This window comes from Eupeodes corollae, chromosome 1 (genome assembly GCF_945859685.1).
Source record: "Eupeodes corollae chromosome 1, idEupCoro1.1, whole genome shotgun sequence".
NCBI lineage: Eukaryota > Metazoa > Arthropoda > Insecta > Diptera > Syrphidae > Eupeodes > Eupeodes corollae.
In genome coordinates, this window is record NC_079147.1 from 62,812,593 (window position 1) to 62,831,680 (window position 19,088).

At 33.1% G+C, this 19,088-nt stretch overlaps 1 protein-coding gene across 3 annotated transcripts in view; it reads right to left on the reverse strand.

Annotated features, from left to right (window-relative positions):
* Window positions 1-19,088, reverse strand: part of LOC129943519 (facilitated trehalose transporter Tret1) — a 67,117-nt gene that overhangs the window by 18,403 nt on the left and 29,626 nt on the right. Inside the window, exons 1-3 of one of the 3 annotated variants that reach the window (XM_056053024.1) lie at window positions 8,283-8,721; window positions 1,063-1,164; window positions 619-733 (exon numbers count right to left, since the gene is read on the reverse strand). In XM_056053024.1, coding sequence (XP_055908999.1) covers window positions 619-733; window positions 1,063-1,164; window positions 8,283-8,327 — 262 coding nt within the window. In that variant the 5' untranslated portion in view covers window positions 8,328-8,721. Of the gene's footprint in view, window positions 1-618; window positions 734-1,062; window positions 1,165-8,282; window positions 8,722-19,088 lie in introns of those variants that run through there. The other 2 variants (XM_056053027.1, XM_056053026.1) reach the window with 2 other exon arrangements.

Consider the following 19,088-nt stretch of genomic DNA (forward strand, 5'->3'; position numbering starts at 1 on the left):
ATTTCGAATCCTTGAAATTTGTCTTAATGCCCACAATAGATGCAAAGTTATAATCCGTAGAAAAAAGGGATGTTGTAGATACTTTGGTCATATAAGAAACTGACAGCGTTAATGGCAAGTTCAGAAATGATGGAATCAACTCATAGTTATTAACAATGTAGTTCTTCCGGTGAATTTCATTACTAACTATAAGTATAACAATGAATGCGAAAGTTTAGTAGATCGAATTGATTCACCGGGAATAAAATTCTAAGAATTTTCCTAATCTCCATGAAAATTTTTAGAATTGTTAAAAAGGTATGAAGTTTCAGTCATAGATTCAAAAACTATTTCAATGAACATACTTTTACATTTGGAGCAATCGCTAGGATCATTCGTAAACTTTTATTCAAACTTTATTACATCCGGAAAAAGATTGTATATTGTCCACTTCTAATCCAATTGTTGACGCTTAAAATCTAAAACACTTTTCATTCATTACCAAGCGCATGTATTGATTTTATATTTTTCGTCTTTTATGTACTTAAGTGATATAAGCTTCTAAAAACATGTCCTTATGATTACAAAAAAATGTAAAAAAACTCCAAAAAATGTTGTGTATTTTGAATATTTACTCACCAACCAAAGCAGCAACATACTGCATTTTTGTTGATGTCCTAACAGCTCCATCAGAAAGAGGATCATACAGCATTGGATTTCTAGCATTTTGATCAGCATCTTCTTGGCTCACTGTCTATAAATTATAAAAACCAAACAAAAATATTAAAAACTTTCATTTAACTTTAATTTAATTGTGGCAAAAATCTTTAAAAACAAGCTGATGCTGTATCAAAATATATTTATATAGAATATTGACTGAACTCACTTGACATGAAAATATCGCAAAATAGCTTAAGCTGAACAAAATCAACCCCTTGAACTTTGTGTATACCAAGAACAGAGGTTTTTTCTTCTCTTAATTTCGCATTTATTATGTGTTAAAAAATAAAATCAAAATTAATAAAAACAAATCCGTATAAATACCAATTAATCAATAAAAAAAATAAGAATTTTGAATCGTACATGTCTCCTTCCTGTCAACGACGACGATCTTGAAGTTGAAGATGGTTTGAATAAACCTCGATGGTGTGCCGCGCCCTCTAGTTCTAATTCGTATTTGTCTCTCTAAAAACAACAATAAATACCATTAAGTTCTAAATATAAACTTTTTCTTGTTTTTAGATTTTAAATAGATTTTCACACGTGCTTTTGTCAGCCATTAAATTGCCAAAACTGTCTGAGTGGCGTCAGTTTAACGTCGAATTGATGGCGACCGGCTCGGCGCAGTGATGTTCAGCGCAGAATGTTTCTCTTTTTTCTTGCCAAAATAAATTTGCTGAAACAGCATCATTTTTGTTGCAAAAATTGTAAATAAATGATAAATATTTATGTTTTCTTGTTACTTTTCTTTTTTTTTTGTAAATACAAGAAAATTAAATGAGAGAGGCTGGTTTATTTATATAATGAGAAACGCATTTAATTTGTTATTTTGCCAAACAAAAAATAAGTTGGATGAGTATTACATTAAGTATAGCAAATACTATTTTTACAAGTTTTCAAAAAAAAAAATAAAATAAAATTTCACTGACGCAATTTGTAAGATTTAATGTAATTCTTTTTCAATTGGGTCACACGTTCTTCCTCAAGGTTCTGAGATAGATTAAATTCTTCCTTCTAAATATTTTATTTTTTTACACGTTGTTGATTAATTAATCGAATCAGGTACCAATTGTGAAGAAAAATAAAGAAATAAATCTATTTTTTCACACTTTTAATCTCACAAGAATTTAGAAATGTTACAAATTAACATCTTTTTATATACATTGACATTATTAAAGTTGGCTTAAATTTGAATATATCGGAACAATAAATATAATTCACCAATACGTCAGGAATGAACATAACGCCAGAGAACTTTCTTCGAATGTTGAGAAGCATGATTTCAAATAATTTACACCTTGTTTCATGAGAAGCCATCTCTATTTTCTGATTAAGCCTTTTCACTATTAATCTAGTAAATCTTATTCAGATTTTTTCAATTTTTGAAAAGCGAACTTCATACGAAGGGAAACAAATAGTATTACAGTACTCAAGAGTAGATCTTACATACGAGTAAAACAGGCGTTTTAAAAAATATGGATCTCAGAACTGTTCTGAATTGCGTAAGATAAATCCCAACATTTTGGTCAAAAACTAGACCAAGTTCATTTTTATAAGTCGATGTAGAAGGAAATGTATTTTTTCTTCTGTAAGAAAAGTTAATTGTTAAACGATTTTGAGAAAAAGTTAAATTTAAAAATTTTGTAACATTAAGTTGTAAGGAGTTAATCAATTCGATAATCACTCCAGGAAAATACTCTTCTTTATGCTTTATACAACGAAAGACTTTTAAATCATTCGCATGCATCAGGACTTTGTATCACAAAAAATACTCTGGGAATGTCATTGATAAAATAGTAAGAAAAAATAAGGATTGAGATGGCTTCCTTGAGGCATTCCTAGGTAGTGGTGATAGATAAAAAGAGAATGTTATTAATAAGAACATATTGAAACGATCCATTAAATATTCATTTAGATTAACCCGAATCAAATGCTTAAGGGATACCCATATACATACAAAACATCTAATAGATACATCAATACATCATTAGAACAAATTGTAACGCTTGATCTAGTCAAACTTTAAGAAACAAAACCATGTTGACATGGAAAATATTGCTTTTAAGAATTGAAGTTCATAGATAAATTTTCCCAAAAACTTTTGGAATTGTAGTTATCTAACAAATAAGGAGGTAGTTAGAAACTTCTTGCATATTCCCTGATTTATAAATTGGTTTAGTTAAAGAACATTTCTATGTATTTAAAACTCACCACTTTCAAGGGAAGGATTAAAAATTATTTCCAAAGTAACTGCAATTATTCTAGCACACCTCTGTAGCATAACAATTCCATCGATTCAAGTCGTGTGTCAACTTTAAAAACCTGTCTAATTGTTTGATACGAATGAAAAATGATAAGTCGAGATTAAATGTCAGGACAACTCAATCCTTTATTTGGGCGACCAGTGTTTGCAGCAGGTTGTAGGTTCACTTCTACGAAGTCACACCTTTATTTAATAACATAACTCTTAAAGACACTAGAAAGATTACAATATGTTTCTTTAGCAAAAATGATACCTTGAAAAGAGTTCCCATAATTTATTTTAATTTAAATACTTTTGCATTTAGGATGTGCTATATTTAATTAAGGGTACTGTTTCACTTCATATCAATTATGAAGAGTAATGTTCCCTAATTTTTATAATTCAAAACACCAATAATTCACTTCTTATATTTCTTTTCATCTGGTTATCATTGGTTTTCATAATTGAGACCAATCAAAAGATTTATTTTTGACAGGTTAATTATAGCTTTCATTGAAAATTTCCGTCATTTGATAAATATTTCCTAAATCGAATCAAGCATTTGCTCAATCGAATCAAGCATCAGGTTAGAGAGATCATCATTGAAAGTAGAACTGAGAGATAGGAATACAAGAAAAATGAAATACTTTCAGTTGAACGTTCGTGTTCCGAAATGTGAAATTAACAATAATATTTAAAAATTAAAGTTTTTCAGTTAATTTATTTGTAGTTGTCAAACAAGGGATCATTGATCATTATTTTTAATATTAAGTTTAAATATTTGTCGTTATTCATAAAATTTTCAAAAAATAAAAATCATAAATCTTTATTATTTATTGAAATAAATATAAAAACAATGTTGAAATCAGTATTTTTGTTTAAATTTAATCAGATAGCTTCAATCGATGTTGTCAAAAGTTTTTTCGAAGTCTGCTGTGAACGAAACGTCCAAAGTCAAAATGTTCAACGACACAATTAACACCTATTTCTGTTATCGTTACGAAGTCTACGGTTTTTAATGGATGCAGGATATTGATAAAATCCAAAAATTTTACTTCAAAGGAATATTCAAAATACTCTCGAATCCTCCATACTATGCTATCTAAACCTAATGGCTAATGTAGACTTTTTTTAACTTAATTTTAGATCATATCGAAGTGATAACCCTATTTGACTTGTGTAACTTAAATTCAAATAAAGACGTCTATAATTTCTTACCGATGTATCCCATTTTTCAAGAAATTCATAGACTTTGTTTTAATATTTTATTTTTTTTTAAATTGTAAGAAATGTGTAAAGGCGTCAAATATTTAGTTTAAGCCACGCTTTACAATTTTTAATACATAAAATTAAATCGAAGTTCGGATTAGAAATCAGCTGTTAAAACTTACTCCAAAATGTATTCTTTAAAAACATGGGAGCATTTGGAGGCCAGCTATAGCTATTATTGGTTCATTTGTTAAGCATTGAAACCGATCATTGGAATTTTTTTAAATTCTTGTCATTCGACACAAATTTATTGATTGGAATTAAGCATTTCCTGATTTGAATCAAGCACATGAGTTAAGAGTTAGACATTGTAAAAAAACACTTGCAGACGGGAATACAAAGTAATTAGATTGCTTTCATTTGAATAATTTCGTTTCGATGTTGTGAAATCAACAATCAGCTTTTCATTGAAAACGATTTCATAGTTGAAAAATTAAATATGTAGAGGGATATTCAATTAAAGCAGGTAGATTTTGGCGCACTATAGCGGCCATTTTGTTTTGGTGACATCTGTCAAATCTTTTGTTTATTATTCAGTTGCTCATGCCAAATCATCATGGCAAGTTAAACGATTGTGCAGAACGTTCAAATGATAAAACTCTATTATCAAAATGAATGTTCGAAAGAAAAATTGGCGCATTGCTCCCATCTTACGGTTAACGTAGTGGCCCTTCAAAGTCGAATCTTCAAGGTTTTTTGGCCAAATTTGAGACGACCGGTTTAGTAAACAAACAACCAATACCGGTACGTTCAAGAAACGCAAGATCGGCCGGTAACATCGCCGCGGTCCGTGAAAGTGTACAGCAGAATCCAAGGCAATCTATTCCTCGTCGTGAACAAGAACTGTGTTAACAAGCAAAATTGCCGTACATGTGACGACACTAACCCCCACGAGGTTCAGCAGGTGATAATACATCCTTAAAAAGTTACCGTTTCGTGTGAATTTTGGGCTGCTGGCGTAAGTTCCGTACTTTTCTGAAAACGACGTTAGTATGGCCCGAATTGAACCATATGGAACTAGACGACACGTTTTTCCAGGAGGACTGCACAGCAAACGTCACGATGGACATTTTGCAGGAACAATTTGATGATGTCATGTGAAGGTTAGTGTGTAAGGCTATCACGCCAGAGGTCTTGGGTTCAATCCCTGCCTGCGACAAATTAACTTTAAAAAAGGGTTACAAAAACGAGGAATGGACAAATCCTCCAAGAGTAATTCTTGTCATAAAAAGTGCTTTCTCAAATTAGCCGCTAGGGCTCGGCTTAAAACTGTAGGTCCCCTCCATCCCTGACAACTTTACTTCCACAAAGGAATGGTTGAAAGTTGTACGTCACTAGGCCCTGATTGTCAATGGACTGTGGGGTGTCTTGAAGTCGAAAACCTACGTAAATAAACCATAATTTAGCGATGCCCGAAAGGTGAACATAACACAGACAATCGCCTAAATTCAGCCGGATCTATGCGGAAGAGTCTTTGAAAATTGGACCACTAAGATCCGTGCCACCCTAAGAAGCCGAGTCATATTCCACACTTAATGGCATACATGCTTCTTTTCAAATAAAAAATAATTGTGTTGATACCTCACACACAGCTTGTCCATTAGTCCATTTCAACAGCTACGCCCTTATTTAAAAACCTTTTTTGAACTAAAAGAAAAATTCTGGGTTAAAAAAATGCAATATACAACATATCCGCTTAATTTCGACAAAAAAAAGTAATAAATTTGTCTCTTAAATCTTAATTCGAAATCTTGAAACAAAATTTTCAATGATGGAAACCAATAATAGCTATAAATTGTACCTAAATTCAAGGTTTCTCAAAACTAAAGAGAATTTTAAAACTCCAAAACCTAAGTTTGTAAAATACCAAAATCATTAAAACTTTAAAAGGCAATTATTTCAATTAATGTTAAGTTCTGTCTTGCCATCATTTTGTATGAAGGTTTGAATTTTTATTTAAATACACATATTTATAAAAATGTATATTTACTCAACAAAATTGTATCAACAAACACTGATCAATTTTAAGATTGCTTTATTTTAAAAAAAATGAAAATTCATAAAAATAATACAACATACGAAATTTCAAAACTAGGCCAAAATATATATTATTGTATTTTCTGGCATAATTTTCAAGTCGCTTTATGGCTTTATTTCCATTCTTTCTGGTAGAATTTCTAACATTTTTGGTTTTTCAAAAAAAAAGTTTAAACCACAAATCTTCATAGAAATAATTTATTGAAAGAAAAATACTAAAAGTATTCTTGTGGAACTAGAGTTTTAGTTTTCAACATGAATTAATTCAGTAACTCGTGGTTTTTTTGGCAGTCACTTTTCGGGAACAACATTTTAATATGCCATATGTTTGAAAACTATGAAGAAATTTTTCTTATTTTCTAAAAATAAAATAATTTAATAAAAATAAAAAAAAGCTGATAAAATCAACATATTGATACAACATAGACTAAGTCAATTTTGTTTCTCCGAATCAATTACATTTAAATTTGTTGATTTGCTTTTAATCGAAATAAGGAAATTGTCATGGTCAGTTTTTAATTTTCAGCATAACGATGTTTGGAAATGATTTTTAATACAATTATTTCTCAAGTTCTTTTTGTTTTTTTTATTCTTAATACTCCGCGAATTCCCACTTTTTAGTACCAAAAATGCGATAGAGTACCTAAATGCTTGTACCTTTATCAATCCTTTTGTGCATTAATCATTTTTTCAATCGTTTGACCCATCACAAGAAAATATCCATCGAAAATCGATTTAAGACCACAGCCTTGAAGGGTAAGGCCCTCCTCAGGGTATACACGGGTCTCCTAAAATCCTTTTGTTTAAAAAAACAATATTTTTGTCCTATTTCATGATAAATGTTTCGATTTAAGAAGCAATTAAAGATTGTTAAAACATTGATGAACTTTTTTTATTGTCTAGGAGACAACTATGGACAATATCATGGCTGCCCAATGCTGTGGCACAGTCTACCCATGGTTTTGCTTGTCAGCTGTCAAAGATCTTGTTTATGAAGACATTTCAACAAAGTCTCCTATGTTAGATACGATATTTTGACAGTGATTGGGATTTGCACTGAAATTTCTTCAAACATTCTTACAAAAAATTAAACATATCATCCTAAAATTGAAGCATTTTTTTAATAATTTGTATTGTTTATTTATTTGTTTCTACGGTCAAAATTTTAGAAAATAAAAGGTCATAGTTTTACTGCAATGAAATATTCTATTTTCATGTACAAAAAACTGAGCATTTGTTAAATTAAAGTTTTAGAAAACAGCTGTGAATTTTAAACTTAATGCACTCGTATTCAACTTAAAATTGAATATATAATATACTCTTCACATTAAAAGCTTTAACTGCTTTTTCTCAATGCACCAATACTTTAAAGAAAGTACGTAAATAAGACAATAGTCTCAAAGAAGATATTAATTATTTTAAATTTTATATTGAGTTATTAATAGTTTTTGTATACTTATTAAAATATATGTCTACTAAAATACGAACTCTTTCCATTTTTCTTAATTAAATGCATGATAAAAAAATTGCAGCCTATATGCCACAGTATCCCAAAATAGACAGAACCAATCAAATTCTCTTAAAATTTATATTTAATCTTTATATTATAATTCATATCAATTGTATGTACAAATTGCATTTTATGAGATACCGAAAAATGAATAAGAAAACGTAAATATTAATTAAAAATGTTTTCGCACGAAATTCTCAAATAAATACGCCACAACAAATAATTAAATTTTAAAAATAAACTCATTTGCTACATTTAGAAACTGTGTACATATAACCTGCCTCCACATCAACCTACAAACAAAACCTCAAAATATCGACGTCGCAAATCGATGCGATCGAAGTGACAACATTGTTTTTTACATCCGTATCTTATCTAAGAAGAAATAGTTTCATGAACTTGATTCCGAAAATGATTTCGAATCGAAAATTTCTGAAATAAAATTTTATGTAATGAAAGTTTTTTGTTGTAGTGTTGAGGTGTTTCCATTGGAATTTACGTATTTTTTTTTATGTAAATATTTACCTGCCACCAGCGGGCCATGGCTTTGACAACTTTATCAGAATCCATATTTTATTATTTTCAGAATTGTTTTCAAGAACAATTATTATATAACGATGAAAATAATTTTCTGTTTTTCTGTTTTTTCAAAATCACTTTTAGAGGTCACACCAATAAATTTAAATATCCACACTGCGATATTTAAAATTTGCGTTTTTTGTGTTTTTATTTTTCAACTATGTTTTTCGACACAATTTCCGACAAATATTTTGAGTTTATCCGTGTCGGGAATTGAATCCCTTTTTGGGAAAACTATATTTTCACTTAACAGAATCGAAAATCCTTTCGAAAATTCAAGTCAATTTTCAGTTCTTTTTTCTTCAAAAAAACGTCCGAATTCTTCGAAATATTTACAAAGACTGCATCTTTTCGAAAATCTCAACAGGGACACTCTGCTCGATAGTCGAAGAAGAACAAATCATCAGTTGTTGGGGTTACATCGCTTGTTAATTATATCTTTGTTTTGATTCTTTGGTTATTTTTGTATTTATTTTTATTTTCTTAAATGAAAGAAAGATACAAAAAGATAGAAATAACGAAATAAAAAAGAAGGAAAATTCGTACTTTAGTACACAGTCACAGTTTGACATCAATTAGAACTGTTTTTCCTACGTTTTTCTTCCACTTTAGTCTTATTTGTTTTCGTAAAGTGTGTTTTTTATGGTATTTCTAGACTTTGTATCCAAGATGCAAACCAATTAAGAAAAGGGACTTTTCTTTTCTTCGTTTGAGCGAGTATATGAGCACCAACCTACTAAGTCTTTAAATATGGGAGTATCACTAAAATTAATAGAAAAACGGAACAATGAGTGAAATGTTTTTATATTATTGTTTGCTTATTGGACGTAAATTGAAAAAATGCCAACAAAATAATTATAACTCACGTTTGCAGCATATATCTGCAATTCTAACAATTGTATGTTTTTCTTGTGAATAATTAAAAAATAAATAAAACCAGTAGTTGAAGCAGGATCAGTTTTATTCTAAAACATATATGTGGTATCTTATGTTTGTCTTTGTATTTAAAGTAATTATTAAGAATTTTAACTTCTTTGAAAATTGGTGGATAGGAAGCTTAGAGCCAGGAGACGAACACAGGATACTGATTTCTTTATTCGATATTTTTGTTAATGGATATTATAGAGTAGACATTATTGGAATGCCACCACATAATCTTCAATTAATGATTGGGTCTACTATTATTATCCTGCTTGATTTGAATCCATCTTAATTATTCAACGGTTCCCGTTTAGTTTTCAAAATGAACACCGGAAATATTCTTGAAGCAACGATTTTAACTGGAAAGTTTAAAGGAAAAGTGGTCCTGTCCAATGATACAGTCAAATACTACCATATCTAAAAAGGTTACAGTTTCAATTTGGTTTGGATTTTGACATGTCTATACTAAAATTTCAGGGCTCAACAATGTCCATTTATAGTTTAGATTTTTAAAATCCATGCTTTTCTCATGAGCAGCTTTATGTTCCAGAACGAACATAAGCCAAGGTCTCAAAGAATGGTTTAAGAAGTTACGGATTTAAAAAGATACAAGTTCTAAGAGGCATGTTTGAGAAGAGATTAACAAAGGCCAAAGGTATGAAAGACATAATTCCGAAACACACAAGCTGAAATAACAGAGACTCGAAAAAAGAACGAAAGTGTATTTCTTAAATTCAGGTTCCAAAAGTCAAAAAGGACTCAAGTTTTCCCATATTCTACTGTATTGAATCTCCCAAGTGCCACTGTTTGTTGCTGCTAAGTCATTACGACTACTTTGCCAGAGACTCACACAAAGTTAGAAATACCTCGTCACAACCTCTATGTATGTAAAACAAGCGAAAAAATCGCTAAGTTCAACAATTAGTCAAAAGCTAGGGCCTAGTGCGCGATCATTGCCCGCCTGGCACTCACTTGGAGGGTTTGAATGAGGATTTTGCCGGGCAACACATGAAGAATCTCTTAATCTGTTATTAGACACCCACTTTAAGGAAGCTCTAACATACTTAACGACTTAACATCAGAGTCTCTAACTTCTACAAGCGATTTAGTTGATCTAATAACGCGGGAAAAACTGCAATGGGCCATAGACAGTTTTGATCTATATAAATCTCCACGACCAGACGGAATCATTCGGGCTGAACTACAAAAATGTTCAGACATGATCATTCCGCCATCATTCTGACAAGCTGTGTAAGGTTGAGCTATATTCCCAAAGCCTGGAGAGTGGTAAAAGTGGTCTTCATTCCTAAAGCAGTGAAACCCTCACACGTTAACCCTAAAGATCTACGACCAATCAGCCTATCATCCTTCCTTCTTAAAACCTTGGAAAGATTGATTGAAATTTACATCAGACATAATTTAAAACCATGTCTCATTTCCACAGCTCAAGATGATTACTCTAAGGGAAAATCAGTAGAATCAGCACTTCACTCCCTGGTACCTATTATTAAACATTCCCTCGAATACAAAGAATATAACTTAGTAGCGTTCCTAGATATTGAAGGCACTTTCAACAACGTCAGTTACCAGGCGATCACAACAGCAATGGATAAGCTGAAATTAAAGAAATCACTCATAGATCTTATAAGTCTCATGATCAAAAGCAGGACAATAATTTCAAACATGGGAAGTTTTACTACCACCAGATCGTTGAATCGAGGCACTCCCCAAGGTGGAGTCCTTTCGCCTCTTTTAGGGAACATGGTAGTAAACGACCTACTTACATCACTGAAATCAGAGGGTTTCAAGGTGATTGCCTATGCAGTTCTCTCGGAACTCCTACAAAATGCCCTAAACAGGTTAACTAAATGGGCTAAGCAATGTGGATTGGACGTCAACCCACACAAAACTGAATTAATACTCTTTTCGAGAAGATATAAAATTCCTCAGATTAGCCCACCCAAGATTAGAGGAATACCATTAGGCTTTTCCTCATTTTAGACAAAAAACTAAATTGGAAGGCAAATATTGATGAAAGAGTATAAAAGGTTACTGTAGGGCTTTTTACTTGTATAGGATCAAAATGGGGCTTCTCCCCAAAAATAACCCACTGGCTATACACTTCGGTAATCAGACCGATACTCATTTATGGAGCTGTCGTATGGTGGACCGCACTGGACAAGATGGTAAATCTAGATAAGCTCATCAAAGTCCAGCGGTCAGCAGGTATGTGCATCACACTAGCACTTCGCTCAACACCAACCGCAGCACTGGAAGTGTTTTTAAACCTAACACCACTTGCCATCTTCTCCAAAAAGGTGGCTGCCAACTCTTGTGTAAGGCTTAGAGCCACCTCTCAATGGACCAGTAACAATACTGGACATACTACTATTCTAGACAGTTTCAGATCTATCTCAGATCGCTTAGACTATACCACCCCACCACCCCAAAAATGGTATTCGGTAAAAGCTTCCATGTGTCCATCCCTTCAAGATCCTCCTGAGAAGAAGAGAGACTTCTGCCTCATGTTAGACAAAAACATAATTGGAATACCACTTGCTACATGCAAATATCTTCTCGAGCAATATGCTCTAGAAACAACAAATGCTAGATGGTCACAGAGTACCACCTGCCTAGCAACTAAGCAAATATGGTCAAGTATTGACTTAAAACGGTCAAAAGGCCTGATAACACTGAGCAGACAAAGTATACAAGTATAAGCTCTACAATTGGAGTAATAACGGGACACTGCCTCATAGGAAGACATGTTCTGAGGCTAGGGGTCTACACAAATGACATCTGTAGAAGCTGCATGGACGAGGAGGAAGAGGAAACGGTCCAACACCTTCTATGTACATGTCCAGCACTCTCCATTAGAAGGAATAACTTTCTCGGTAATCCCTTCTTCGAAAACACCAGTGAACTGGCAACGATTGACACAAAACGTCTCTCTAACTTCATTAAAAGTACAAAATGGTTTGTTTAAGTTCATTACTCTCCCATGAGTAACCTCATTAGACCCTTGAGGTCTACGTGCGTCAAATGACATATGGACAGCCACTCCAATCTAACCTAACCTAGGGCATAGTGCCTTACAACTCTCAACCATTTCTGTGTGCAAGTAATGTTGCCGGGGATAGGTAAGGTTAGTTTAAGTGGCTATCCGTGGTGGAGTAGGACACACTTAAAACAGTTTAATGGCCCATTAAGATACCACATGAATCTTGAAACTATTTTTTAACCTTAATGAAACCAGTTTGAGTCCCTTAAAGACTGATTATATTAATATAATAGGGATCGTTAAGATCATTATAAAGGGTACGCCACCTAACTTTTTTTAACTATTGCTTTTTTCGTGAATAATACACTTAGCTCATGTCTGATTTGACAGAAAATAAGTTTTATCCTTCCGCTGAACGAATATGGTTGTGTATTGTATACGCTTGAACAACGCTGGGAATATTGCGTGATTACTTTGAAAATGTTGCAGAATGTGTGCGAAAATTGCGTACGGATTTTGAAGGAAGAAAAGCACCCATGCCGATTTTTCAAAAAAAATCATCTTTTCAGATGAAGCTCATTTTGATGTTAGGGGTATGTAAACAAGCAAAATTGTCGCATTTGGGGCACAAAAACCAGACACGCATACATTGAAAAGCCGATACACCCAAACCGAGTCACTATTTGCTGAGGTTTTGGTCCAGAGGCATAATTAGGCATTTTTTCTTCGAAAATGAGCAAGGATTGGCCGTTACAGTCAATTGCGATCGTTATGGGCCCATGATGAACGAATTTTTGTTCACAAAAATTGAAGAGGACGATATTGGCAACATTTGGTTTCAACAGGATGGCGCGGGTGCAGCCACACAGCCGAAGCTACACTCGTTGTTTTCGCCCTGTTTTTGAAGTTCGCATTATCAGCCGGAGAGCTGATGTCGTTTGTCCACTTCGGAGCTGCGATTTGACACCGTTGGACTATAATTTGTAGGGTGCCGTAAAAGATAAGTGTTACGCCACCCGACTAGCCAGAGACAATTGACGCTTTAAAGGACAATATTCGTGAACCCATTGGTGAAATATAGCTGCACACACCGATCGTTTAGGCTGCTGCATGGCCAGCCGAAGCAGCCATTTGCATACAATTATTTTTCATTATTAAATAAAATAAATAAAAAAAGAAATTTGAGAAAATATTCACTCGTTTTTTTTATAGTATTTTCAAAAAGAAGGTAATTTGGAGAACCCTTAAGAAGTATTCTCCTAGGTTATTCTTGCGTTTTTAAGCCATAGCAGAGAAAATACAGAGGAGATGAAGAACTGTTGTTTCCTCTTCCTCATCCATACAGCTTCGGTAAAAGTAATTTGAGAACACGTGTTAAAGATGTGTATAGCCAATTCGTGATTCGGGGTTGTGAGCTCCATTTATTACCAATAGCTTTTTTGTAAGAAAAAATAGCTACAGTAACTTTTTCAACTCTTTCTTGTTTACAACGTTTCCAATCAAGTTTTTTGTTTAAAATAAGAGCCAGGTACTTAGCTATCTGGGAACTTTAATTGGATTCTTTTAATAAAGGGAGGGTTAACAAATGGAATTTTGTATTTCCTCAAAAATAAGACTAATTCGGTTTTGTGTGGGCTAACACCCAGTCCACACCGATCATACCAAAGTATTAGCCTGTCTAAGGCATTTTGTAAGAGTTCTTTTAAGGTGTTAAGTTGCTTTCCTGAAACCGTTGTAGCAACGTCATCCGCATAGGCGATCATTCTGAAACCCTCCGCATCGAGACACCTTGCGATGTCCCTGTACTAACGAATCTTCTGCCAGAAGAGTTGCCCAATTTTGAGTTAATTATTCTGCTAATCAGCATTAAATAAATTAACTCCCGAAGCGAACTCTCCATATTAAGAGATGTTAGTGCAGATGTGTCCACGTTGTCAAAAGCACCCTCGATGTCAAGGAAAGCAACCATAGTGAACTCTCTATAATGAAGGAAATGTTCGATGGTGCGTACTCAGGTATGTAACGCGCACCGTTTCCAATAATTTACCTTCACAGTAGGCATGTTGGGACGAAGACAGAAGTCTTGTATCAATACTTGACCTTTAATGGATATCAATCAATCTCTCTAAGGTCTTAAGAATAAATGATAATAGACTTATAGGTTGTAGATCTTTAGAGTTGGGTATAAAAACAGCTTTAACTTCTTCTAACTTAGACAGCTTGTAAAAATAGCTGGATCGTTGTAATATCAAAGCGTTTTAGACAACAGTTGTCGAAATTTCACTAGGAACGTTGAAGTAAAAGTCTCCGAGGTGAAGTCTTTGTCTTTTTGACAGGGCAAGACATGAAGATTGATTTTATGGATGCTTGAGTATGTGAGAAGATGCGTACCTCAGTAATCGATATCAAATTTACTCTGAGCCAAGAGAGCACTTCATGGCCAGAAGTTCTGCCTGCAACATGCTACAGTGAAAACGAAATGAGAGACATAGACTTATACCGTTGGGGTTCACGCCATCACAAACCTCGATATCGTTTTTGATCCATCTGTATGTGTTGACTTGGAAGTGGGATTTTGGGAATTTGCTAGTCTACGCCCATAAGATGCAACGACTGAACATAAGAGGGACAAAAACGTTACCGTCTCTATACGGCCACAAATATTTTAAAAGAAATATTAAAAATTGGACCCCCAATATAGACTACATTCGAGCCACAAGTGACCGTTGTATGCCAGAAAGCATATTTAAGATATAATGCTTGTAGATAACCTTTCGAAAAAAGTAAATTTTATGTCAATTTGAAAAAATCATCTTTGTTTTATTTCATTTCAAACCTACCTTTAAAAACATCGTTCATGTGGCTGAACTCGAGATCTCCATCCAAAAACAACTAGGAAATATCAATTTTAAACTCATTTTAAACTTCTACGTAAAGTAAGTAGAGTAAAAACTTTTGATCTATAGTAAGTTCTCGGCACTCGTATAGAATATAAAGCTCATAATTTCTCAGGAAGTTCATAGATTGTGTGATAAGTCCATTTTTTTCGTAGAATCAACTGTTGCACTTCAACACTTCATATACTGGTATGAAGTCCACATCGTTAAGTGCACTTTGGATGATGTAGTATTTTCTTTTTGCACAAAAGGGTCTAATTCTTAACTTGTATATTATTGTTGGTAAAGTTGTTTAGTCAAACTGCGTTTCTAACTTTTGAACAAAATTTGATCAAAGATGTCGACATCTTGAAATTTTCCGTTCCTAAATTTAAACTTAGTAAAAATTCTCTTTCTACCGAATGTTTTGACAGCGACAATTTTAAAAAGTGATTATTTGGTCTTTAAATATTAAATTCAAGAAATCATAAGTACACATCCTTTTAAGATATTTCAACTACCTTAAATGAAAGTATAAATTTCATATTATCGCACGAACTAAAAAATATGGTATCCATTGTTTTTAGATCTTGCTCATGAATAAACAAAACAAATATCGTAAAGGACTTATTCTTTTAGAAAAATGTAAAGTGATTGTGATGTGTAAGTCCTCATTCCATTTGCATTCTAAACTACACTTTTTTGCCCCATTTAATCAAAGAATAAGATTTCTTATTCAAGTGAGTGAGTTTGTAAGTTGTAATAGTAATTCAAAAGCTTGAATCTCATGTTATGACATATATTTCAGTAAAGCTAAATTAAAAAGTGAAAATCATTTGAATTATATGAATAAATTTAGCAGATCGAATAATGTTAGTTCTAACGGGTCGGAACAGCGAGCAGCTTGGCGGCACGGCCGACGCGTCGCATCGGCGTTCAAAAAAGAATAATGTCGCCTGCCACAAATAGATGCGCCCCAATAACAAAAAAAAAAATCAGCAATGACAAGTGCATCAATGTATTCATATACTCGTAGTACAACACGAGCTATCTGACTACAAAAATCAAGCCCGTGGGTGTCTCAGATGCAAATTGAAGAAACAAACAAATGAACACATACTCCTAACACACCCTCTTTTTTGTATTTGCCCACGTCACATCTAGACGAGACCTCTCTTCACACGATTGCAATTTCTGATGGGGGAAGTTCGGAATGCGCGGCGGTTTCCTTTTTGATTTTCAATTCTTTTGTTTTTCATTCTAGATCACACTGCCTTACCATGAATGAACATGGCTGTTTTTCTGTTTTGGCTAACGGGTGGGCTTGTTCGTATAGAAATTTATTGGAAGACGAACTTTGATTGTGGGAATTTTCCCAAAAGTTTTCAAGGGCATGCGACTGACGTCTTAGGTACCATCATGCACGTGATTCAATTGGCATTTGTTGGGCGCCATTTAAGAAAAATCAAATCGAAAAAGAAAAAAACCTAAGACAGTGGAACTTTTAGAAGCGTCGACTAATGTTAAAGCTGATGAGGCATGATCAAAACGTATTACTCATTCGTTAAATGCAATTATTTGTTGTTGCTATTCCTTTACTTAGGGTCAAGACCAAGAGCATCACCGACGAATTAAACCCAATTTCCGTCATTTGAGAATAAATTGATGGCGATTGCACTTTAGTATTTTATTCGAAGTTGATTCCTACGGATACATATCTATCTACTCGTAGGTAGAGAGAAAAATCAATTTATCTGATTTGATCGAGTCGAAATTGATCGAACGAGAATAGAGATGAGTCTGAAGATAGATATTGTGTATATACTCGTAGGAATTTGAGAAATGAGACATAAGCAGGTGACTGACTGATAGAATGTTCGGAATGAAATGTCTGAATGTTTAATTGGTTGTAATTTGAAAGATTCATCTTTTGCATGCTGCATTGTTTTGACAATTGAATTGTTTTGAATACAAATAAATGATATTTTCAGTTTTGTTGTTTTGTGAATTGTGTTGACGTTTAGATACATATTTGTAATTTTGTATGTGGAAGACGTAGAAAAGTAGGAAGTTTTCCAATTCAAACCGGAATTTCAATTTATCACTGAGCGTATTCTAAGGGAATGTTTCAAGGCATGTTATGAAAGGATTGTCCACGTATGGATTGTTAAATCATTCAATTTACGGACACAGGAAATATATAGTATACTTCACGAAAGTTTAAGAGTTCTACTTGCTGGTTATTGTGGGACGTTGAAAAGGAGTAATAATGTGTTTTAAAATTCTATATGAACAAAACACTGGTTTTCATAATAATAATCTCAAAATTATCTAAGCTTTGTTCCTTATTAAAACAGAACTTAGAAATTAAATACTTAACAATGAATTTTAAGCATCAATACAAACAATTGATGCATAAAATGTAAGAGAGAAATAGAGGTAGAAATTAAGAGGAAATAAAATGCACGACTGGATCCCACGAACTTGCTTCTTTATGCAAAAAGTCTGTTTAAAAAAGTACAGAAAATAAAGTATAAGATTTAAAAATATACATGTAAAATAAGTTTGTCTTCAAAGATATAAATGCCATTTAATTTTTCAAAATAAAACCGACATCTTTCAATCTTTTGTTTTATTTAAATTAATTGTTTTACATATACAAATTTTCCATTTTTTCTTAATAACACTTTTGTTATGCAGTTGTTTAGTGATTGAATAGAAATTTAGTCTGAATGAATCATCATGATATTTATTATTCGAAAGCATGTCTCCTTTTTCCGGCTCTCATACGGAACTAATTTTAATCAAATAAGGTGTCAAAACAAAGAGAATTTTCCATAGACTATGCGAAATGCATTATTTTAAATATTTATTTATAATTTGTTGAAAAAAACTTAACTTTTTATTATAATATAAATATGAAATATTTGGAAAATATTAATGGTTTGTGTATTCGATACACCATTTTTTGTCGGTAAGCTAGTTTTGTCCCAAGACACAACTCATCCTAGGACAACTCATCCCGGACTTAATACTTGTAAGCATACTTAACGAAAAAAATTGTTTGTGTATTAAACTTGTTCGTACAAAGCTTTTTCCTTTGGTTAGCTTTATTTTATTTCATATTAGAGGAACCATGATGGAAAATAAATTATCTGAAGATAAGAAAGAGGCAGAACGTGTATGTTTAAATTGTAAAGCGATCGCCTCCATTGGTTGTGTATTTAGGTAGGTGTCTAAAACATAAAGAATAGTTTATTGGCGTGCTCAGCTTTATGCATATAGATAGATAAAGACATCCTTATGATGATAATGAAGGAATGTTATTGGTAGGTGGAAGGTTTCCTACAAGTTTTCAGCGCGAAACATGGAGTTATTACGTTCAGCTCATTTTGTTCGTTAAAGTTTAAACAAAAAGAACAAGCATACGAACAGGTACAAGAAATTGCTCTTCATGTGTTGTTTACAGTCAGGCTCTTATGCGTTTTGAAACGCAAACAGTAGTTGTGTAAACTTTGAATAAGTGATTCCAATAGGAAATACATATACTCTTTCTGGCCCGTTTCTTTGACTTGTACTAGGTAGGTAGAAATGGCGATCTCAAGGCAACCTAGCCTGAGATCTAATTAGCGCTGTAGTGCTAGGAATAGATTTATAGAGAAGCTTCATAGCGATTATGTTAGAGCCATTTTGTCACATTCATAAAAAAAAAAAGATTAGGTCTCTAATCTTTGTCTCAGATAGCTCATCAAGTTCGTGGAAGAATGCTTTTCCAAAGTATTTCATACTACTGTTTGCCAAAGCAGAACATTTGCAGAGGAAATGGATTATCGTTTCACTTTGCTACTTCAAAAGGTGCTGTAAGGGATACCCAACTTCTCTCCATGAGAACCAATGTCCGGTACAAACCGCAACAATCCTGGCTATGTCTTGCCTTGGCCTGCATAGAAGATC